Below are 24,774 nucleotides of genomic sequence, written 5' to 3' on the forward strand. Positions count from 1 at the left end.
ACTGCTTAGGCCTCCAGTTTGACTGTACCTTCATTTCCACTCCTTAAACTGCTGATCCATCAGTGTAAAAATCGTCCCCTCCTCAACTGAAACTAGCCTACCCATGGCGCCTCACTGCAGGACTCTTTTGGGATCAGCTAGACTTGTAAACGTTACTCCCCCACATCATGCCAATCCGTCATGACCCAAACACTCTCGCTCTCTCTCTCTCTCACTCTTTCTTTCTGTCTCTCTTTCTCCCTCGCGCTCTCTCTGACTCACACACTTACTCTCGCACTCAAATAGTGATGTTTGTGGACACTTAAATACTTTCACTGCAGATACTCAGAAGAAAACAGGACTGATTTACAGATTAGATACAGATGTATTTGTCTCTCTTTCTTGAAGAGGTTGGTCCTATTATAGCCATATTCTGTGACAGTGAATAATGTGTGCTTGTTCAGAGTGGGAGCCAGGTGGTTTCCCAGCAGACAGTAGAGAGACACACAGTGACAGCACACAGGCAGGGATGGTGTAAAGGGCCTCTGTCCCCCTGTATTTTCACCTGAATGTGGCTGAAGAACAGAGCAATACATAGATTGTTTCCACTGAGCTTTATGCCCAATGCCCACAGTCTTGTCAACTTGGCTGGCACTCTGCTCTTGTGAGGCTATTTCGAGGCTGGGGGTGCAGGGGACTTACTTGGCAGGATCACAAGGAACAAATGTGGGCATGCGTTAGGCACTGTGGGCCGTGCTGGACACCCTGCGCCCCCTCGCTACCACAGGTACCCTGGACATGTGTCCCAAACTGGAGGGAAAGGGAAAGAGACCCTGTGTCTACCTTCTGCCTCCCTCCTCACCAACCGCACCTTCTGCCTACCCTCCTCACCAGCCCCCAGCCTGGTTCTCAGCCCAGTAGAAGGACACAGGCTCCAGCTGGCTGTGGTCCCTCGTGGATTCATTGGCACACTTAACGCTGCTCTGCATCAGATAACTAGATCATAACATCATCACACTCATCATCAAATATCAGAATGAGCTTGTAGAGCTGTATCACTTTGCAGTTAAGTCAGGGACACATTTTGATTCAATCTGACAGGTTACCCCCTTAATGACACATTTCCCTGTACCCTGTCTGTGTGTGAGCCAGTGTCTCCCAATCCCCACTCGAACCTCTGTGTTCTGCTAAGTTAGCTGCTACTGTTCCTTACGCCATTCCCTGTGTGATGCTGCTGGAGTGGATGGTGCTCTCCAGGCCTGCTGGCTGTGGTCCTAGTGCCGTACTGAGTGTGTCCACCTGTCGCATATTACAGACACACAGTGCTACTCCTGCTGCTCCTCTGCCCACCAGATGGTTGACATCACTGCTGAACCAGCGTTCTATAGCACTGTCACACACAGATGGACACGTGTTGTGGTCGCTAACATTCATACTCTCCATATGGGTCATCTGAAGGTGTTTGCGTTGTAGTCCGTGTTTGACTGTGTAAGTTGTTTACAGATTGTTGGATGAGCAGCATGTAACAGGGATGGTCATTTCAGTAGGATTTCCAGACCGAACCAATTCTTTGTTATTAATGGCTTCAAATCTGTTTGCCTCTTCCTTGTTGTTCTCAGTTCTAACAACATTATTTCTTGTGTCTGTTTTCAGTCCTGATTGGGTGGAGATCCTGGAGCCACGCTCTCGAGAGCACATGTACCTGAACTTGGCCACCAGCGAATGCGGCTGGGACCCTCCTTTGGGCACCCAGATTCGTCAGGCCGATAGTAACCAGTGGTGGGAGCTGTTTGACCCCCAGAGCGGCCGCTTCTACTACTACAATTCCGTGGGACGGCGGACTATCTGGCACCGACCCCAGGGGGGTGACATAGTGCCCCTATCTCAGCTACAGGCTATGAAGCACTGTTCTGAGGCCAAGCGGGCCGGGGAGAGCAGAGAGAGGCACTATGGGGCGGGGAGTACAGGGAGCCAGGGATGCCGCACCCCTCTTCCAGAGCACCATGGGGCAGGGAGCCTGGTCAGTACAGGCAGCCAGGGACGCCGCACCCCTCTTCCAGAGCACCATGGGGCAGGGAGCCTGGTCAGTACAGGCAGCCAGGGACGCCGCACCCCTCTTCCAGAGCACCATGGGGCAGGGAGCCTGGTCAGTACAGGCAGCCAGGGACGCCGCACCCCTCTTCCAGAGCACCATTGGGCAGGGAGCCTGGTCAGTACAGGCAGCCAGGGACGCCGCACCCCTCCAGAGCACCATTGGGCAGGGAGCCTGGTCAGTACAGGCAGCCAGGGACGCCGCACCCCTCTTCCAGAGCACCATGGGGCAGGGAGCCTGGTCAGTACAGGCAGCCAGGGACGCCGCACCCCTCTTCCAGAGCACCATGGGGCAGGGAGCCTGGTCAGTACAGGCAGCCAGGGACGCCGCATCCCTCTCTCCGAGCACCATTGGGCAGGGAGCCTGGGGCGCCGCACTTCTCTCCCAGAGCAGGAGAACTCCGTCCCCAAAACCCCTGAGATCCACAGCGAGAGCGTGACCACGGACATAGGACCAGCTCAGGGAGGCAGCAGCTCGGACGGAACCAAGGAGTCACTAAAGTATGTCTGATCTCTCTGTTTTACTGTTGAATCAAATGACTGTTAATAGGGAGGATGTAGTTGTACTTAAACATTTGAGGATTATATTTCAGTAAAGAGGACATGGTAATAACAAAAAATGGATTGTTATCCCACCATGTGGCATGTTGACTTTGGGCATGAGACATTGTTGTATTATTTAGACTTTTGACCAGTAAGACTATCTCAGACTCCTTTATTTTCATTCTCACTCATCTTGACATTCCACATGCCCCATATTTACATAATTTTCTCTGTGAATCACAATGCGGCCGTTTAAAGTAAATTGCTACCAAATGCGAAGATGAGTGCAGTCATAAAGTACATGACATTCCCTCTCCCCTCACATTGGTAGAAAGACCTTAACAGTAAGAGCCATTCAAAGACCCCATCATGTGCTCAGCGCTGTGGCAACACACACTGTCCAAACCAGCATCTCCCCTTCAGAGGCAGATTCCAGACATGCCAGTTATTTATTTCCTTATTTCCCCTTGCTAGTGCTGTCTCAGTGCCCCTGTGCTGCTCACTTCCTCTCCGGCCCCATATACACTAATTTCATTTTCCTAAAACAACCCAAGGCCCCCCCCATCAAAGACAAATGGGGGTCTCTGGTGGGGGAAGCCAAATCACACATGACTGAGGTCCTCTTTAATATCATTTTAGAGAAGAGATGTGAAAGAGTGTTGTCTGTTCTTGGGTAATAACATGCAGAACCTCTACATTCCAGTTAGTTCTAAACAGGAGACCCTGCTGTTCCTAGAGGTGTTTGTGTCTTGTCAGTTGCCCCTCTGCTCTCTGCCTGGGTCCTGGGTCTATCCTCACCGGGGCCAGCAGGAGTGTCCTCCCCTCTGACCTCTGACCCTGATTATGTAAGGTAGAAGGGAAACTAATTGTTCACCCCTCTCTGTCAGAGGGCCCTGGTGGAGGTACAGCCTGCTTGACTGCTTGACATTCCGTCTTTCAGAAGGGTTTACTCCACAGGGATCTCCACCACTCTGCGGTCATACCTAATTACTAAACTTTTCCCAGAAGTCTCCATGTCTCCACAAAACAATGGGCAGCTGTGTGAAACTCTTCTGGGCTCTGCATCCCAGTTAGCCATATGGTGGTTTTCACTGGTCTCTCTCTGGACTTTTAATTACATATCACCATGAAATGAGGAGAGAAGCTAGAATGTGACAACACTAAATGGATGAAAACAAACTGAGTTAGAGTTTCATGTTTGGGGTTGGAGAGGACCGGAACAATTCAGACCTGTGCTCTTCTCTTCTTCCCATCTGTCTGGCTGATTGGTCATGACTAGGCTCAGCTGTTCAGTAGTGTTGAAGGCTCTGAGTTTGGTAGGCACATGTGGCATGTAGGGGTCTTTTTGAAAGAAGCACACCAATTAGCCTTAGTTTGTTCAACGACTTGGGGGGGAAGTATGGGATCCATTTTTACAGGAGTGAAAAAAATAGCATGCCATTCAATTAGGTTCCTCTATTTTGTGTATAATGTCTACTTCAGTTTGACCAAGTTCCCCTTTCTTTCTTTGCTGATATTTGTGGTATTTCAAAGAATCTTTTCAGAAAATAATATTTAACAGTTGATGATGACGTTTGAGAAAGAAGTGTTCAGAGGAAACAGTTACAAATCACAGTTGTTACAATCAAGGTTTCCTTTGTTTAGTTCTAAAAAATACATCTCAGGAGTTGTTATACAGCATACACTGAGTCTACAAAACATGAATAACACCTTCCTAATATTAACTTGTCCCACCCATTTTTGCCCTCAGAACAGCCTCAATGCATCGGGGCATGGCCTACAAGGTGTCAAACATTCCACAGGGATGCTGGCCCATGTTGACGCCAATGCTTCCCACAGTTGTGTCTAATTGGCTGGATGTCCTTTGGGTGGTGGATCATTCTTGATACACACAGGAAACTGTTAAGTGTGAAAAACCCTGCAACATTGCAGTTCTTGACAAAAACTGGTGCGCCTGGCACCTACTGCCATACCACGTTCAAAGGCTCTTTTGTCTTGCCCATTCACTCTCTGAATGGCACACATACACAATCCATGTCTCAATTGTCTCAAGGCTTAAAATCCTTCTGTAACATCTCTCCTCCCCTTCATCTACACTGATTGAAGTGGATTTAACAAGTGACATCATTAAGGGATCATTGCTTTCACCTGGATTCACCTGCTCAGTGAAGAGCAGATGTTTTTTTATGTTTTGTACAGTCAGTGTACATCTCTGCCTGTTGAATTTCCAACAATGTACCATCTGTCTTATCCTATGCACTGTTCAGTGATTTTCTCTCTCTCTCTTTCTATTTATCGGGCTTTATTGGCATGAGAAACATTTGGTTACATTGCCAAAGTAAGTGAAATAGATAAACAAAACATTTACAGTAAACATTACACTTGCAAAAGTTCCAAAAGAATAAAGACGTTTCAAATGTCATTATGTCTATATACAATGTTGTAATGATGTGCAAAGTGTCTCTCTCTCACACACTTTCTCTTTCTCATGTGACAACAAGCAGACTGCTAAATCTGTTACTCATTGGCTAATTCTTGTCACATGACCTGGGTATTTCTGGTTATTCTGACCCTGTACGGCTCATCGGGAAAATACCTGAAACTCCCGGGGTAAACATGTCCATCACATGCAGAAGTGCTAGAGCAAGGGAATCTGATCTGTTTAAATGATGAAGGGTCAGAAAAGGGTTCAGGAGCACCTTGCTTACAACATCTGTACTGTATTTTGGATTTCACAACCGATGACCTGTGTCTGCATTTGGGGGGGTTTACATGTGGGGTAGAAGTTGAGATAGCTTGCCATGTTCATTTTTCTGTATTTAGACTTCCAGGGTACTGATACATTGTCATGGAAGTGTCCCGCTTGTTGAAGGCACATACGGGTCACAGCACTTTGTTGTCCTGTGGGCTGGCCTCATGGTTAGAATGGGTCACTAAAGGAAGACATGCCCTCAGTTAAGCACAAGTGTTCCTCTCTGAGGAAGAAGTGAAGGTATAGTGAACCAAGGGACCAAATGAATAGTATGTGCCTTTTCATTAGCCTAGTGATATAGCCACACTCAAAAGACTGACAGGATTAAATTCAAGGCAGCCTGGCGAAGATCAAGCCCACCTTTAACTTGTTGTTCCGGGTCGGCGTGCTATCGGCGTTGCACAATGAGATTCCCATGAAGTACAGTATAGACACATTCTTTCTGTGCCAAGATGTAGCTCATTCGGTCCAGATTTCAAGTGATATGCATTACGTAGCGATAGGAAGCCCTAATACTACGCAATTATACCCTCAATCCCCCATTTCTCTGATACAAGTGTGAGTATTGTACTATAAATTGTGCCTTCCTGTATTATGCTCAATTTAAAATGTTTATTCTATTCTACTGAGCCATTTACTTTATTTTCCTATTCTTATATTTTTTTATGTATTATTGCTGTTGCATTGTCGAGAAGGAACTTGCAAGTAAGTATTTCGTTGAATGGGGTATACCATGTGTATCCTGTACATAAGACTAATAAAACTTTAAACTTGATTCTTTGCCATATTTTGACACAACACAAAAGCCCTGTGACACGTCCCTATGAGACTGTATTGTGGTGATATGAGGGCAAGAAGAAGTTATGTTTGGGGGTTTTGAGAAGTGGAAGATTAAAAAAATTCCCTGCTCAGCTTGTCAAATGAAAGCAAAAGTACATACAACCTGGTTATCATCACATTTCTCTGACTCATAGTAGAGACATCACCAGTAGATTGATTTAGGAAATTAGGAGGAGTCTATTTTAAATAGTTGAGCCACACATTGACTGGATGCTTACAGGTCTGACACAAGCTCTGCCACTTTCATCTGTGTGTGCTCTCTGAGTCTGGACTAACAGCAGCGCTTTAAAGACTTTGGAAATAGCACGTGTACTCTTTTATCTCTGTGCTCCTGGCTTGGTAAGATCATTTCTTAGGCTCTCGCCAGATGTCGACTAAAGTCAGACTCTTATGGTGTCGTTTTTTCCAGTTAAGAAGTAACACTTTGAACTTTAAGTATAACGATCTGGTTAAATGTGTCTGGGTGGCTGGCGCTCGTTGTGACAATGTCCTTATTTCTTTCTCTTCCAGTTTTCACTCTCTTCTTTGTGAAGTTTAAGTTTTATGGTGTCCTCAGAAAACTAGATTACAGACCGACTGTTTTATGTTTTTTTTTAAACTAGAGCAGCACGTCCATCCTGTATTGTTTTATTTGAGACCTGCTTTAAGCATTCCCATGTTACTGGACTTAGATGTCTTCATGTACTGTGCTATGCTGAGATGCCTTCCATTGCTCTGATGAAGGCCAGTGGCACCACATGTGCACCAGTCTCTGGCATGACAAGCATGCTATATCAGTTGACTTAAAGTATCCATTCACCTCAACCATGAGAATCAGTGAGCAATGTGAGCATGGTGTTTCTGTGGCTCCCATGACACACCTCCAGATCAATGTTAATTGAGAGGATGTGGTTTTATCACTGTAATCCGAGGAGTGTGTTCTGATGGTGTATCTGGTTCCATATGTGTCTCTCTGACCCAATGCTGGGATGGTCTCTCCCTGTCAACATGTCCCACAGCCTGGAGACTGGTGGGGGTCCCAGTGACTGTCCCCAGCCCAGCCCCAGGGCTCCTAGCTGGGTGGGGAGATTGCGTAGGGTGGAAGTGGGAGCTATGTGCAGCTGGTAGACATGTCTCAGAGCAGGGAGGTGCGTTCAGCTGTCTCACGACAGCTGGGTCTCTAACCTCAGAGGTGTCTCTGCAGGTCCCCTGTTTCTCATCTCACCCCTCTGCCACTCCTGCTTTTCAAAGTCTTGATTGTGTTGTCTCTGTTACAGGTTGTTCTATCAGTTTTGCCAAGGCATATTCCTCTTGTTGGTTTCCTATGGCATAAAGTTATGTATTGAACCATGTGGTCATGGGTGGAGGCTAGTAGTATCTGTGGATTGGCTGTGAAATTGACTTGTTTCCTTCCTCTATGCAGATCGTGGTGCTCTCATTGTCCAAAGCTCTGAGGTGTTTGTTCTCAGAGCCTGGCCTAGACGACCTAATTTCCTCTCCTGTCTGACAGAGGATCATAATAATAACAACCTGTTTTCAGATCCCCCGCTATTCCCTGTATGTTAGGGGTACTTCCCAATCCATATCCCTATCCGCCACAGTGACTGAGCTGATGAGTTTTCCAACCAAGGTTATTCCTGGAAGGAAAGAAAGAACATTTCTTGCTATAGAACAAGCTATTAAGCTTAATATGTATATTTAGCTATAGCTTTTCCTACCACAATCACAGTGAAGGAGTGGAGGTAGGAGCAGCGGTCAGGGGCGTAAGACATCAGAGCTGTCGACAAATTAAAATTTGCTGACCGTTAAGTGGATTTGCTGCTCCGTAACCCAATCTAATTACCCAGTCGGGCAAAGGATTCTAACATAATTACATCTTTCTGTTTTCTTCAAGGTCTCGTATATTAGCCAGCACCTTAAGTAATGTGTATATCTATGGACAAGGGTGACTTGGTGATCTAAAGATGATCCCTGTGTAAAACAAGATGCATTTTGTAAAATGGGCTGTTCTTTTTTCTGAATGCTGGTGTCGTGTCTTTACTATGGATTCAATTAAATGACATGCTATTTTACAAAATCAATTCTCTGTAATTAATATTACCTGATTAAACTAATCATGTAAATGTAATTAACTAGAAAGTCGGGGCACCACAGAATAATGTTTATAGAGCCGTTGTCTTCCGAATAAACTCTTAAAGACCGAATAAACTCTTAAAGACCTGGTAAGCTTTTATATCAATAGCAGTCAATTATTAATCGTCACCTTATTCAGTCTCATCTGAACGTCGTAAAATTCTTGGTTATCTTCACAAACCCTGGCTAACCAGTTGAATCAGCAATACAAACATTTTGTTTAATTATTTATTTACTAAATACCTAAATAATCAAACAGAATTACATATACACATGATGGATCATACATTGATTACTAATTATGTCATAAAAGAAAACGTCCCTAGAGGACGAAACCAATATGACGGCTGGTTACACAAAGAAAGAGGGTTGGATTTGAATGAAAGCGCAGGAAGACTGAGGAACAAAAGGATTGGGTCTTTATCAGACCTTATGAAGCTATGCTATCGTAAATACACAATCTTATGCATTCTAAATAACCGCCCATTCGGAAAAGGAAAATGCAAGAAATATATTTACTCTGAGCTGTGCTTCAATAGGTTGGTCGAAGATGGAAGGCTGGGTTGCGTTGTAGTACCCTGTCGTTCTGAAGAGATTGTTTGTCCTTTCCTAGGCCACGCACATTTAGAGCTGCTGCTGATAACTCGACGTCTAGGATGTATCACTTCTTTAGTGAATAAGAGTTCAAAGTTCACACCAATTTGCCATACTATTCTGGCTGGTATAGGCGAAATTAATCTTTCCAGCATGGCGATCGTCACCCTCACGTTGAAATTTGCTCTTTTAAAATTATGGCCATCAGTCCTCACGTCATCAGGAACACAATGTTAATTTCGTTAGGTTGTAGTTGTTCAACCATTTGCACGCTGAGGTTGGCTTAGTTCGCCGTGAATTGGGTCACAGGGGCTCTTATAGAAATGTAGAAAAGGTGTTGGTTCATCATTTCCAACCAATGCCTATTCACGTGGGCGTGGCCACTGATCGAGCATATTTTACTTATGAAAATAAAATTACATTTAATATTTTCACAAATAGTTTCATATTTAAACATTTAAATTGCACAACAATTCCATGTGAATCTGATGTATAGACTAGAATGTGTAGACTTTCCAAGATACAGTTAATGTCGTCCAATCATCAGTAATAATGTCTCAGACGACAACTGATCTGACAGAATATTCTTTAAGTACCAACGGATACTTTCAACTGGTTGGATTACCGAAATATTGTTCTGTTCCCAACCTTTTGATATTAACATACTCTCTTTATGTTAACAAAGGGCTTTCCAAGAGTCTATTCTGTAGAGAGAGAAAAAGGGAAATGGTATTTATGGGTGTCATAAACCACACCAACAGGGCAACGTCATGACACTGGTAAGATTCATATTCCGTGTGATTGTGGAATATAATCCCTTTAGTTAACATTATATGAAGAGAACCCAACAGCCACTGTGGTCGGTGTGATGGAACACAGGGCTACAACACAGGCTATTTATGATTCTGGTAAAGCACACATGTTGACAAAGTGTCAATGAACCAGTAAGCTCAGGACGGACATATTTATCTTACTTATGAGTGTCTGTCTGCTTGAGAAAATCTGTAGGTAGTCTTTTGATGGGCCTCTGCTCCATAGAGGGGCGTTGCCATGACGATAGCAGAACCATGCATTGCCTAATGCAAGGATGTCAAACATACAGGGGTGGTTTGAGTGAGAATTTAAAAAAAAATAAAAAATAACCGAACAAACTCACTACTTTAAAATAACTAAAACTGAATGGAAACTGTGTAGGAATTATAATGGACATTTATATAGTTACTTAATTGTCCAGCTTGGTTAGGGAGTATAGAAAATTCAAAAAAGATGGATAGAGGACTATCTTGCCAATGTTTCCGCTCATTCCCGATGGCACTCTCCCACAACTAATCTCCCTCTCGTTCTCCATCTCTCAGTTCAATTCAAATGGCTTGGGAAACATATGTTTAGATTACCAAAGCAAGCGGAATCTCTCTTTCTCTGTCCTCCCAATTCACTCCTATTTTCTCACCACTGTGCTTTCTAGCGCTCTGTCTCTCTTTTAGAAGTGAGATCAGGCTGGTTGGGTGGTAAGTACAGTATAGTTGGATTAGGACTGCTACAGTGAGGAAAGCTTGTATATAGCACTACTGTGGGCATTGGCATCAAGCCAGATATGATCGTGATAATCTTCTACTGCACACTGGCTGTGCTAACAATCAACATTATGTGCCAATGCTGGAGGGCTGAAAAAACTAGCCTGGCCTGGTTTGTACCACCCTGGGTGTGGTGTGACAATGACAAGTGAACAACAGACACAAAACCAGATGAAATCCCCAGCTCTGCTCTCACCACTGGGAGCTAGACTCACCATGTCTCCTATCCTATCATTATATTCTGACTCTGGTTTAACCTCAAAACAACTTCCAAGCAGAGGATTGTGTTCATGTTGTTGTTACTGGTCATGTTAAAGAGGACTGACATCATTTAGCGTGTGGATAGAATTAGAACTCGGGTAGTTTTGGGCTCCAGATTGGCGCAGAGGTCTAAGGGACTGTATCTCAGTGCTAGAGGCATCACTACAGACCCGGGTTCGTTTCCAGGCTGTATCACAACCGGCCATGATTGGGAGTCCCATAGTGCGGCGCACAATTGGCCCAGCATCGTCCGGGGTTTGGCCGGGATAGGCCGTCATTGTAAATAAGAATTTGTTCTTAACTGACTTGCCTAGCTAAATAAATGTAAAAAATTTTTATGGGAATGTAGAGTGCTGCCTTGATCTCAGCTCATTGTGTGGGGACCTAGACAATGTGTTTTCATATATTGATGCTCTACAGGCCAAGACAGGAAATATACCCCCCCCTCTCTACAGGGACATCAGTCATAAACCAGACCACTCACAACTGGAGAATGAGACAAGTCATAAATAAGACAGAACCATTAAGTTAATTGACCACTTGTCTTGAGTAGTAACCTGATGATATGTGAGTGTGTGGGGGTGTATGTATAATGTGCTTAGCATGTGATCATTGTGCTATGTTATATGTGGTCTTTGGCCTTTTGCATAAATTCCTTCTTGCCCCTGTAATGGTTACTGTAATGTAGCCCAATCTGTGCCGTAGTAAACTCTATTAAACTGGTGGTTTTATATAAATAAGTCATTTTACATGTTTTTTTTTTTTTTGTATTGGCTAATTAAGTCATTTTGCATTACAAAGGTTTGTATCAACATCAGACCAAAATTCAAGATCATAAGTAGAGGTAGCATCACTAACATCACCAACCCAGACCATGACAGAAGGTCTCCCATTTCAAAGAGCTCAGACAGCAGCACGTTTACAGCTGTCTCCCACCTCTGGCTGTCACACTCTGCAGTGAGAACAAAACGGCCAGTGTCTGGGCTGTTAGAAGTGGCTTCCATGGGGAGGCAGGTAGCCTAGTGGTTAGAGTATCGGGCCAGTAACCGAAAGGTTGTAAGATCAAATCCCTGAGCTGACAAGATACAAATCTGTCATTCTGCCCCTGAACAAGGCAGTTAACCCACTGTTCCTAGGCCGTCATTGTAAATAAGAATTTGTTCTTAACTGACTTGCCTAGTTAAATAAAGATTAAATAAAACATTTCCTCTCTGCAGCGTATTACTAGTCTCTGCTCCTCTGGGACAGGGCTGTATGTGCAATGCTATGCTGGGAGGAGGCTCAGGCCTAGCTGTTTATGGGCTGTGGAAGCTACATCTGATCAACCGTTTGAAGAGACTGTTTACATTCAAATCACTGAAATGGCGTGACTCAGACAGAGAGAAAGACAGAGAGAATGCAATGCAGTGGCTGGGAGGTAAGAAGTATATAAATAAGTTTTGCGCTGGTTTGGGAAGCTCTAGCCCCAGGGGAATTGTTTCTGTATTGTTACAAACTACAGACGGTAGCTAGGGGGTAGGTGGGGGGACAGAGACCACTCCGCCTCTTTCTCCTCCTCTGTCCTCTTCGTACTCCTCTGCTCAGCTCCCCAGTGACTCCTGTCCTGAGCCTTAGGAGGAAGTGTGTGACGCAGTGGGTCAGTCTGTTAGATATCTGGCTGCAGAAGGACCGAGGCATTCAGGTTTAATATTGTTTAGTGTGTTATTGGTTATTGGTTATATACAGTAGAGGGGGAGGGCAGAAGGTAAGTCTCTGGTTTTCTAATTCTTTATCTGTACTGCTAAAATTGTAATGCATGCTTGACCTTTTGATTCTTAAAGTAAGCAGATAACTCTTATGTTGTATGGTAGGAGTTGTTTCAGTCACAGTTGGTCAGATGGATAGAAGTGTGTAGGGCTGTGGCGGTCACACAAAATGTTGTATTTGTTGAATGTCAAGCAATAACTGCTGGTCTCGCAGTAATTGACCGTTAATTAACATAAACACATTTAGTATCGCCTGGCTTCCACATGCACTACCGGTCAAAAGTTTTAGAACACCTACTCTGGGATGCTGGCCTAGGCAGAGTTGCAAAGAAAAAGCCCTATCTCAGACTGCCCAATAAAAATAAAAGATGGGCAAAAGAACACAGACACTGGACAGCATCCTGGAGTCGCCTCTTCACTGCTGACATTGAGACTGGTGTTTTGCGGGTACTATTTAATGAAGCTGCCAGTTGAGGACTTGTGAGGCGTCTGTTTCTCAAACTAGACATTCTAACATTCTCAATCCAAGATGGCGTAGCAGTCAGACGTCTTTGTCTTTTTCCTGTCGTGTCCCTTGTATATATCTTTTTATATCTTTTTCTTCGCATATCTTTTAAAAATATTTTCCTAAACCTCAACTTTTAAATACTCTCCTGCATCCAGCCTCACCCAATGTGGCGTGGATCTGTTTTTTTCTAAAGTATTTCTATTTACTTCGGATCTGGAATCCCTCAACTGAAGCTAGAAAGCTAACTACCTACCAGCTATCAGTCAGCAAACCACTGCTAGCAGTCATCAGCTAACCTTCAGCTCGGAAAGCTTTCGCCAGTCCGTACAACGTGACTCAAACCAGAGCATAACGGACCTATTTTTTTCTCCCCATATCCCCGGATTCCTACCACAAACTGTGAACATTTTCATCTGGATCTTCGCAACTAGCTAACCGCAACTAGCTAACTCCGGGCTAGCGATTCCATCCCGGAGCAAGCACCTATTAGCCTGAAGCTAGCCTGGCTAGGGCTCCTGGGCTACCACCGAAGCCCACTCCTGGACTACAATATCCGGACCCCTTCTACTGCCGGTACGGGGCACGGAACCCCGCCGATCCTCTACGACTGGAATACCGACATCATCTGCCCGAGGATTCCAACAGGCCCCTCAGGCGCGACGTCCACAGGCCCATTCTGTTAACCGCGGCCGGCTAGCTACCTAGAGCTACTTGGAACCCTACTAATCCACGCCTGGTCTATCGACGTCACTGCACGAAGAGGCAAAAACAGACTTACCTCCATTGCGACGTCCCCCAAAGGCCCTTCTGCTAACTTGCTAGCCCCGGTCTGCTAACTGCTAGCTTGCTTGCCCCGGTCTGCTAACTGCTAGCTTGCTTGCCCCGGTCTGCTAACTGCTGGCTTGCTTGCCCCGGTCTGCTAACTGCTGGCTTGCTTGCCCCGGTCTGCTAACTGCTGGCTTGCTTGCCCCGGTCTGCTAACTGCTGGCTTGCTTGCCCCGGTCTGCTAACTGCTGGCTTGCTTGCCCCGGTCTGCTAACTGCTAGCTTGCTTGCCCCGGTCTGCTAACTGCTAGCTTGCTGGCCCCGGTCTGCTAACTGCTAGCTTGTTGGCCCCGGCCTGCTAACTGTCTGAATTGCTGTGTCCCCAGCCAGCCCAACCACTCACTGGACCCATATGTTCACTTGGCTACACATGCCTGTCTCTAATATCAATATGCCTCGTCCATTACTGTCCTGGTTAGTGATTACTGTCTAATTTCACTGTAGAGCCACTAGCCCTGCTCAATATGCCTTAACCAACCAAGTTGTTCCACCTCCTACATATGCGATGACATCACCTGGTTTAAACGTCTCTAGAGACTATCTCTCTCATCGTTACTCAATGCCTAGGTTTACCTCCAATGTACTCACTTCCTACCTTACCTTTGTCTGTACACTAGCCTTGAATCTATGCTATCGTGCCCAGAAACCTGCTCCTTTTACTCTCTGTTCCGAACGTGCTAGACAGTCAGTTCGTATAGCCTTTAGCCGTACCCTTATCCTACTTCTCCTCTGTTCCTCTGGTGATGTAGAGGTTAATCCAGGTCCTGCAGTGCCTAGCTCCACACCCACTCCCCAGGTGCTCTCATTTGTTGACTTCTGTAACGGTAAAAGCCTTGGTTTCATGCATGTTAACATTAGAAGCCTCCTCCCTGAGTTTGTTTTACTCACTGCTTTAGCACAGTCTGCCAACCTGGATGTCTTAGCCGTGTCTGAATCCTGGCTTAGGACAACCACCAAAAACCCTGAAATCTCCATCCCAAACTATAACATTTCCCGCCAAGATAGAACTGCCAAAGGGGGCGGTGTTGCAATCTACTGCAAAGATAGCCTGCAGAGTTCTGTATTACTATCCAAGTCTGTACCCAAACAATTCGAGCTTCTACTAAAAATTCACCTTTCCAGAAACAAGTCTCTCACTGATGCCGCTTGCTATGGACCACCCTTTGCCCCCAGCTGTGCCCTCGACACCATATGTGAATTGATTGCCCCCCATCTATCTTCTGAGCTCGTGCTACTAGGTGACCTAAACTGGGACATGCTTAACACCCCGGCCATCCTACAATATAAACTTGATGCCCTCAATCTCACACAAATTATCAATGAACCTACCAGGTACAACCCCAAATCCATAAACATGGGCACCCTCATAGATATCATCCTAACTAACTCGCCCTCCAAATACACCTCTGCTGTTTTCAATCAAGATCTCAGCGATCACTACCTCAATGCCTGCATCCGTAATGGGTCTGCGATCAAACGACCACCCCTCATCACTGTCAAACGCTCCCTAAAACACTTCTGCGTGCAGGCCTTTCTAATCGACCTGGCCGGGGTATCCTGGAATGACATTGACCTCATCCCGTCAGTAGAGGATGCCTGGTTATTCTTTAAAAGTGCCTTCCTTACCATCTTAAATAAGCATGCCCCATTCAAAAAAATGTAGAACTAGGAATAGATATAGTCCTTGGTTTACATTTAAGTCATTTAGCAGACGCTCTTATCCTCTTATTATGGTTCACTCCAGACCTGTCTGCCCTTGACCAGCACAAAAACATCCTGTGGCGTTCTGTATTAGCATCAAATATCCCCCGTGATATGCAACTTTTCAGGGAAGATAGGAACAAATATACACAGGCAGTTAGGAAAGCTAAGGCTAGCCTTTTCAAACATAAATTTGCATCCTGTAGTACAAACTCAAAAAAGTTCTGGGACACTGTAAAGTCCATGGAGAATAGGAGCACCTCCTCCCAGCTGCCCACTACTCTGAGGCTAGGAAACACTGTTACCACCGATAAATCCACTATAATTGAGAATTTCAACAAGCATTTCTCTACCCCGGTCAACTGCCCGGCACCCTCCACAGCAACCCGCCAAAGCTGCCACCATTTCTCCTTCAGCCAAATCCAGATAGCTGATGTTCTGAAAGAGCTGCAAAATCTGGACCCCTACAAATCAGCCGGGCTAGACAATCTGGACCCTCTCTTTCTAAAACTATCTGCCGAAATTGTTGCAACTCCTATTACTAGCCTGTTCAACCTCTCTTTCATATCGTCTGAGATTCCCAAAGATTGGAAAGCTGCCGCGGTCATCCCCCTCTTCAAAGAGGGTGACACTCTAGACCCTAACTGCTACAGACCTATATCTATCCTCCCTGTCTTTCTAAGGTCTTCGAAAGCCAAGTTAACAGGCAGATTACCGACCATTTCGAATCCCACCGTACCTTCTCCGCTATGCAATCTGGTTTCAGAGCTGGTCATGGGTGCACCTCAGCCACGTGCAAGGTCCTAAACGACATCATAACCGCCATCGATAAGAGACGATACTGTGCAGCCATATTCATCGACCTGGCCAAGGCTTTCGACTCTGTCAATCACCACATTCTAATTGGCAGACTCGACAGCCTTGGTTTCTCAAATGATTGCCTCGCCTGGTTTACCAACTACTTCTCTGATAGAGTTCAGTGTGTCAAATCGGAGGGCCTGTTGTCCGGACCTCTGGCAGTCTCTATGGGGGTGCCACAGGGTTCAATTCTCACACCGACTCTCTTCTCTGTTTACATCAATGATGTTGCTCTTGCTGCTGGTGATTCTCTGATCCACCTCTACGCAGACGACACCATTCTGTATACTTCTGGCCCCTCTTTGGACACTGTGTTAACTAACCTCCAGACGAGCTACAATGCCATACAACTCTCCTTCCGTGGCCTCCAACTGCTCTTAAATGTAAGTAAAACTAAATGCATGCTATTCAATCGATCACTGCCCGCACGTCCAGCATCACTACTCTGGACGGCTCTGACTTAGAATACGTGGACAACTACAAATACCTAGGTGTCTGGTTAGACTGTAAACTCTCCTTCCAGACTCACATTAAGCATCTCCAATCCAAAATTAAATCTAGAATCGGCTTCCTATATCACAACACGGAACCTACACTGTTACAAAAGCATCCTTCACTCATGCTGCCAAACATACCCTCATAAAACTGACCTACCGATCCTCGACTTCAGCGACGTCATCTATAGAATAGCCTCCAACACTCTACTCAACAAATTGGATGCAGTCTATCACAGTGCCATCCGTTTTGTCACCAAAGCCCCATACACTACCCACCACTGCGACCTGTACACTCTCGTTGGTTGGCCCTCACTTCATACTCGTCGCCAAACCCACTGGCTACAGGTTATCTACAGGTCTCTGCTAGGTAAAGCCCCACCTTATCTCAGCTTACTGGTCACCATAGCAGCACCCACTCGTAGCACGCGCTCCAGCAGGTATATCTCACTGGTCACCCCCAAAGCCAATTCCTCCTTTGGTCGCCTTTCCTTCCAGTTCTCTGCTGCCAATGACTGGAACAAACTGCAAAAATCACTGAAGCTGGAGACTCATATCTCCCTCACTAGCTTTAAGCACCAGCTGTCAGAGCAGCTCACAGATCACTGCACCTGTACATAGCCCATCTATCTACCTCATCCCTTTACTGTATTTATTTTATTTATCTTGCTCCTTTGCACCCCAGTATTTCTACTTGCACATTCATCTTCTGCACATCTACCATTCCAGTGTTTAATTGCTATATTGTAATTATTTCGCCACCATGGCCTATTTATTACCTTAACTCCCTTATTTTTTGTTTTACCTCACTTTTTGTATATTTTTTTTCTACTGTATTATTGACTATGTTTTGTTTATTCCATGTGTAACTCTGTGTTGTTGTATGTGTCGAATGGCTATGCTTTATCTTGGCCAGGTCGCAGTTGCAAATGAGAACTTGTTCTCAACTAGCCTACCTGGTTAAATAAAGGTGAAATAATAATAAAAAAAATAGAAATGTACTTGTCCTCTTGCTCAGTTGTGCACCGGGGCCTCCCACTCCCACCATTTTGCACTGTTCTGTGAAGGGAGTAGTACACAGCATGGAACGAGATCTTCAGTTTCTTGGCAATTTCTCGCATGGAATAGCCTTCATTTCTCAGAACAAGAATAGACTGACGAGTTTCAGAAATACGTTTTTTATTTCTGGCCATTTTGAGCTTGTGATTGAACCCACAAATGCTGTTGCTCCAGATACTTAACTAGTCTAAAGAAGACCAGTTTTATTGCTTCTTTAATCAGAACAACAGTTTTCAGCTGTGCTAACATAATTGCAAAAGGGTTATGTAATGATCAATTAGCCTTTTAAAATGATAAACTTGAATTAGCTAACACAATGTGCCATTGGAACACAGGAGTGATGGTGGCTGATAATGGGCCTCTGTACGCCTATGTAGATATTCCATAAAAATTCTGCTTTTTCCAGCTACAATAGTCATTTAACAACAATAACAATGTCTACACTGTATTTCTGATCATTTTGATGTTGTTTTAATGGACAGAACATTTCCTTTTCTTTCAAAAACAAGGACATTTTTAAGTGTCCCCAAACTTTTGAACGGTAGTGTATGTGTATACGATATCTCTTTTAAATCTAAACCCAGATCTCATTCTCTCTCTATTCCAGGGAGCTCTCTCAGAGATTGCAGCCTTCCCCAGTGTCTAAGGCAGCCATATTGGTTAACGTGAACAGTGTCAGTCGGATCCAGCCTGGAGGCCCATCTAGCCCGGCCCTGCAACTCCGTCACCATAACACACACACCAAGCCCAGAGGCCACCAGACCTTCACCCTCCTCCCCGTCAGCAGCAAGCCCTCGTGGGCCCACGCCTGCTCTGCCCAGGGCTACAAGACCGCTCCCTCTGGCAAGATGGCTGCCGATGCCCACTACCTAAGGAAGACGGGCAACGGAAGCTTCTATCTGGTGTCCTCTGACCCTCCCCAAACCCCAAGCAATCTCAAGTCCCAGCCCAGCACCCCCAGGTCAGTGTCACCCCAGTATGCCTCCACACTTCCCCTCTACGATGACGCGGGATCACATTGTCCCATCTATGATGAGCCTCCTGCGGACATGGAGGTGGAGGGGGCTAACCTCCATAATGGGCCTGGTGGTCTGTCCCGCCTCACCCCCACACACAGCCTGCAGAAGCTCAGGCTCCTCCAGCACCCTGGCTCCTCTCACTCAATCTCTAGGCACAAGAGGAACCCCTCTGACTACATTCCTGCTGGCCTGGAGGGCATCAGGCACATGGTCAATGTGGACCCCAAACAGGCCCTTCTGTCCACCTCCCCTGGCCTCAACCGCACCCCCACCCCACGGCCGGACCCCCTCTTGGCCCAGCCCCAGAGGGAGTCAGGGACCCCAGTGATGCCAGGTATCCTGGAGAAGAAGCAGACATGGCGGGCCCTGGACGCCAGTGTGTTGAGGGCAATGGAGGCTCGCCACAACAGGCAGAGCAGCCAGGAATTCCCCACGCCTCCAGGACTCCGCACCACCACCACCTACCAGGACTCTGGCTACTCCACTGGGCCCTCACCCAGCCTGAGGAGGAAGAGCCGGCGGAGGGTGGGGGCCGGTGGGAGACCAGGCTCAGTGGGCAGCAGCGGGGACCTGTGTGCCCTCAACCAGAGGCTGATGGTGGAGATGAGGGAGGTGGTGAGCCGCTCCAACACCATGAGGGAGATGAAGGCTGGAGGCCTGGGTGTGCGAGAAGACGTCCCCTCCACCAGCCGTTTGCTGAGCAGGGTAGGTAATCATAGCATCCTGGCCCTGGTGCCGCTGGAGATGCCAGGGAGGCAGAAGAGGACCTATGAGAAGGTGGACAGCCTGGAGAAGAGCATCACCAGCCAAGCCAGCCTCTCCTCACCAGACACCCCCGGACCCCCCTCACAGGTACACATACGCTCCGGTGTTTGTCTTTGTCTCGTCTCTGTCACCTGTCTCTGACGGTCTGTGAGAGATTAGATCTGATAAATTGAATAGTTCTGGTTTGTCTACTTGGTTAAAACCCTGAGTGGTGCTTATTGTTGTGCGGTCTGTTTATGTAGAACGGTTTGTTTTGTTTGTTTGGATTTTGTTTTGTTTTGTCTGGAGGTAGTAAAATTGCTGGTGCCTTTCCAGGACTACTTTCATTGCTAGACTAGTGAGAGCGTCTCAATTCCAAGTTAAAGTTGTGCACACCATTGTAAGGACAGATTAGCTCATTAGGCCTATCATATAACTAGGCGAATGTGATTCATTTAATTTTGACTTGGCAGTGTAATATACACACACTGTCAGGGGGTTGACTTATTAGGCTAGTACAGGTGCACATGATTTGAGTTAGGGGAGCATTTTCCCTCTCATGAACAATTTACATAAGCAACAGTTTAGAGCCATAGCAGATCTTTAGTGCTATGAGCACTGCCAAATATAATCCCAAAAGCCCTCAACAACGCACCCCTCTCCATATCATGTGAGTTACAGTATTCCAATGAAACTATAGAGCCAAAAAGGTAATGATGTTTGAATAAAAATTATCTTGTATAAAACAAGACCTGTAAACAGAACAATTAGACTGGACGATGGTAGGAGTTCAGGCTCAGAGGCCGCACTGGTCCATTACATGGTTCCCCCTGGTCAGGAAGGAGGGCCACTGTGTCCCAGATGGCACAGGGTTAGAGAGCTGGGTAGGGGTGGGGCTCAGGGGCTGGTGCCATGAGGGGTTAGTACTGAAGCAATGACATTTAAACAAATATTGGGAATGGGCCCCTAAGCCAGTTCTTGAATACTCCATGGACCTGCTGTTATATCACAGATATGCACGTACAGAATGCTCACACACACACTTCTGGTTGTTGACTATACCCCTGTATAGCTTTGCCTGTATTGTTCTATCCTTTCCACTGTAGAGAAGCAGAAGATTTGCTTCTTTTTCAAAACCCAGTGAATCCAGAGGTTTAAAGCCAGCACGGAAATGTGATCGGTTTTAACTGTGTAATCTGTATATACAACCCTGAATGTTTCATATTGAAATCTGAATTTAAGGACTTTGGACATGATTGGCCTCCTTAAATAGAAATGCAGAGTTGAATTACTACCGTGTCATGGGGCATCTTAAAGCTATCAGTATAAAAGAGGGGGAATTATAGAAGATATAATTCATACTGTCAGTGTTCCTTTGCCTTGTTCCATTTGATCTTAAACAGTCACCCATGCCACTCATTTAAGACCATGAAGTCCATATGACCATAAAGAAGTACTGCCAAACCCAAATCTGGAGATCTACACTATTTAATCAGGAACCCTAAATGTAAATTAGGATCTTTGGCACATTCCAACCCCATATTACATCATGGTCACATTGAAGAAATATGTATAACATTTTATGTTCAGATAGTAAATTCCTGCTTTGATTTGGCCTGGGTTTCTTCTTGTTCCTGGATGTTTCTCTGAGGCTGACCAGAGCTGGATTACTGGTTTGGTTTTCACTGTGAAGGGGCTGTGACTGGATAGGGCTCCTTATAGGCAGAAATCCCACTTGGGATCAGATGGTGGATTTGCACATGTAGTGTTGAAGGAGAGGTGGGTCGGGGCAGAACAGCAGTAGGGGCTCCTCACCTGCTCCTGACGAAAAAGGCCAATGTGGATATTGGGGCATTTATGGGTGATGTGGTTCCTTTCCGTCTTTAGAGAATTAATGTGCCTATCCTGCAGTAATTCCCCCTGGAGCCCTCAAAACTGCAGAGCAGTGGAATGGCAGCTCATCTACACTGAGGAGACTGCAGCTGTGGACATACAGTGCATACATACATACTGCTGCACTGATACTTTCTCTCTCCCTCTCTCTTTCTCCTGAAGGCGGGGACCCTGGAACTGAAGGCTCAGTTGGACAGCAAGAAGAAAGGTACGGTGGATGGACAAACAGGCTCACTGGGCCCCCATGACAACAGAGAGGGAGGAGGAATAGGAGGCTCCTACCACCAGCTCTCTTACGCCACCCTGCGCCAGCCCCCGACTACAGACACCTCAGGCATGGCGGACTGGGCCATCAAGCACCTGAACATGCACACCCAGGGCCTGTTCCGCCGCCGTGTCTCCATCGCCAACATGCTCTCCTGGAACCGCGGCTCCATCAAGAAGCCCATGCTGGTGACCAGCGACCGCGCTGTGAGGAAGGAGGCCTGTGAGATGTTCAAGCTGGTCCAGGCCTACATGGGAGACAGACCCTCCCGCCTAGACCGCCGCCACACTGCCCTGCTCATCATCACTAAGTGCTGGGGCACGCAGGGCCTGAGGGACGAGCTGTATGTGCAGCTGGTGAGGCAGACCACAGGCAACACCAGCCCAAGGAGCCTGGCTGCAGGCTGGGAGCTGATGGCCGTCAGCCTGGCCTTCTTTGCTCCCTCGCCCAAGTTCCGCTGCTACCTGGAGGGATACATCCAGAGGCACTCGGATCCGAGCAGCGACAAGAAACAGGGTGGGTCGTATATCCCTGATTCCTCCGTCACTCTGTCTATGGGTGTCATTATCAGCATGACAGGCCTAGTTTGAGGGGTGTGATGGTTTGAATTGGGTTTTTTCTCATCTCTTCTGTTTGCTCTTTGTGGATGTTATTAGGTTTTCTGAATAGTCCTTTAACCTCTGCCTTCTGGTTTCCAGTAACTCAGTTCATACTAGAGCAGCAAGACATGAAACTGAAGAAGAACTCAAAGTCCAGAAAGAAACGGAAACAGAACACAGATGAAGAAGGTAGGTCTGAGATCACTAAGATTCATGTTTAGTATGGGGGGTGTTTTCCAAAGTTGCCAAGGAGGAAGTCTGTTAGTGAGTGCTGAAGTGAGAGACCAATAATTTGTAACTTGTCAAGATTGTCTGTTATTTCCTTATGGGTTAGAAACCATTACAAACCAAACATGGTTCATATCTATCTCACTGCAGATGAAGAATTTGGAGTGAAATAGAAATGTGTAATGATATGTGAAGAATTTGGAGTGAAATGGAAATTCATACTATGTCACTTGACTACCATGCTGATATGCAGAGTTTCCCTGGTAGATTATGAATAGTTTTCACAAAATACAACAGGAGGTGATAAAAGAGCTGAATGATGACATGGGAGCCATGTTAGTGGTTCTCTCTGGCAGTCCCACATTACGTGTCCATCAATGATTTAAGGAAAGCCTAGCCACTACACATTACCCCATTAGGGTAACCCACAATACCAGCCTTGATAGTGTCATCAGCGAGGACCTATACTCATCTCGTGGCATTGACCACACTAGTGAACTCACACACATTGTACAGCAATGACTGTGCCACCAACCTATACACTGGACAACGTCAGTGACACATAAGCCATGAGGAATGGTTACCCTTCATGGGTGTGACTCACTGAAGAGGTTTTCAGATATTGGCTGGAATAATGACTTGAGGGAGAGGGCTATTACATTACTCACGATGTGGGCCCACCAGCCAACCACAGGGGAAAGCCTCCTCACAAACAGCACAATGAGAGCTGCTGTCTGTTCGATGGATAGACGAGCTGAAATGAAGGGTGATGTTGTGACCACGGCACGGAGCAGCTGTGAGCAGAGGGGTGGGAGGGAGTCACGTGTGGGAACTGGAGGCCTCTTGTCTGGGCCTGGCCTGGCCTGGGCTTCTCTTGGGCCAAGGCTGGGCTGAGGCCGGCCTTGCTTACTTGGGTTGAAACACTTAGCTATGAAATGAGACTTGACTGAGGTAGCAACACTGACTAAACAGACCCCTTGGAGAATCTGAGATACTTTCTGAACCCATGTGTTGGCAGGTGTCATCACATTCTCTGCCTTGTGCTCTTAATCCTCTAATGAGTAGTGATTTCTCACGGGCTCTGGTTGCTTTGTTGTTGCTTCTGCCTTATCAAAACAACATGTTCATTTGGACCACCACTGGTGTTCAAACCTGCTCTCAGGCTGGGTAAAGAAAAGAACCCAAGTCTTTATTTTCTTCCTCTCTTGACTAGTGAATTCAGGGAGTCTTGGGTAAAACAGTGTGTTTTCTCAGAGATCAAGAGGGAAAATATCGGTATGATCTCTGTAATTATAGTCAAACGGGGCCAGATTAACGATGGCTGTGAACATGCATGGGAGTCCGTCACCTGTTTGCTATAAATCTAGGGGCTTTCAGGTACATTCCGGTAAGGATGTTTTTCATTGCAGCACAAAGTTCTACATCTGGCCAGGGTTCAGTCACCTGAGAGAGAGTTCTCTGGGAAGGAAGGGCAATGGACGGGACCCCATGGGTGTGATGGGGAGGCTCGGGGGGGAGTGGAAGCCTGGTTTATGTAGGTAGGGATACCTCTGCTCCCTCCGGTGTCCTAAGTGTCTGTCTGATGAATCACCTGGGACATGATGTGCTGGCTGGTTGGCTGACTCCAGTCTCCCAGATTTTCTTACTATACAGTGACAGTTGAGACGTGTATGCTCTGATCCCCATATGGCAGAATCACACTGCGAACATGTCTCTTCAATTACCTCCTTGGAAATATCTGACATCTGTGGGAACAAATAGCTTGTCCTTTTAGTGAGGAATTGTTTAACCCTTTATATGTTGGCTCGGTTGGAATGATTCCCTCACTGAGAGGATGTATGTGTGAAGGTGTGAACTGCAGCTACAATGAGAGCTGTATTTCCCATGAGTCTCATTCCTCAGTTTTACAGTGGCCCTGTCTTCCTTCACTCTTTACAGGTCTACCTATCAGCTCGTACGCAAAGTTCTGCTATCGCAAACTACAGAAAGTGGCCATAACTGGAGGCAAAAAGGTGATTAGAGATATGAGCAGGGAAAGGGGGTGGGGAATGTCAACAAGTGGGGAAGCCTTGGGCAATAGTCAAAAAATGA

General features: G+C 46.1%; 1 protein-coding gene across 2 annotated transcripts in view; it reads left to right on the forward strand.

Moving 5' to 3' along the window:
• The window catches only part of LOC106565788 (rho GTPase-activating protein 39), a 56,382-nt gene that overhangs the window by 27,498 nt on the left and 4,110 nt on the right, over positions 1-24,774 (forward strand). For both annotated transcript variants that reach the window (XM_014133315.2, XM_045691798.1), the window contains exons 2-6: positions 1,633-2,571; positions 18,543-19,806; positions 21,754-22,372; positions 22,555-22,644; positions 24,622-24,695. In XM_014133315.2, the coding sequence (XP_013988790.2) occupies positions 1,633-2,571; positions 18,543-19,806; positions 21,754-22,372; positions 22,555-22,644; positions 24,622-24,695 (2,986 nt within the window). The remainder of the gene's footprint in view (positions 1-1,632; positions 2,572-18,542; positions 19,807-21,753; positions 22,373-22,554; positions 22,645-24,621; positions 24,696-24,774) is intronic.

Source organism: Salmo salar, chromosome ssa12 (genome assembly GCF_905237065.1).
Source record: "Salmo salar chromosome ssa12, Ssal_v3.1, whole genome shotgun sequence".
Classification (NCBI taxonomy): domain Eukaryota; kingdom Metazoa; phylum Chordata; class Actinopteri; order Salmoniformes; family Salmonidae; genus Salmo; species Salmo salar.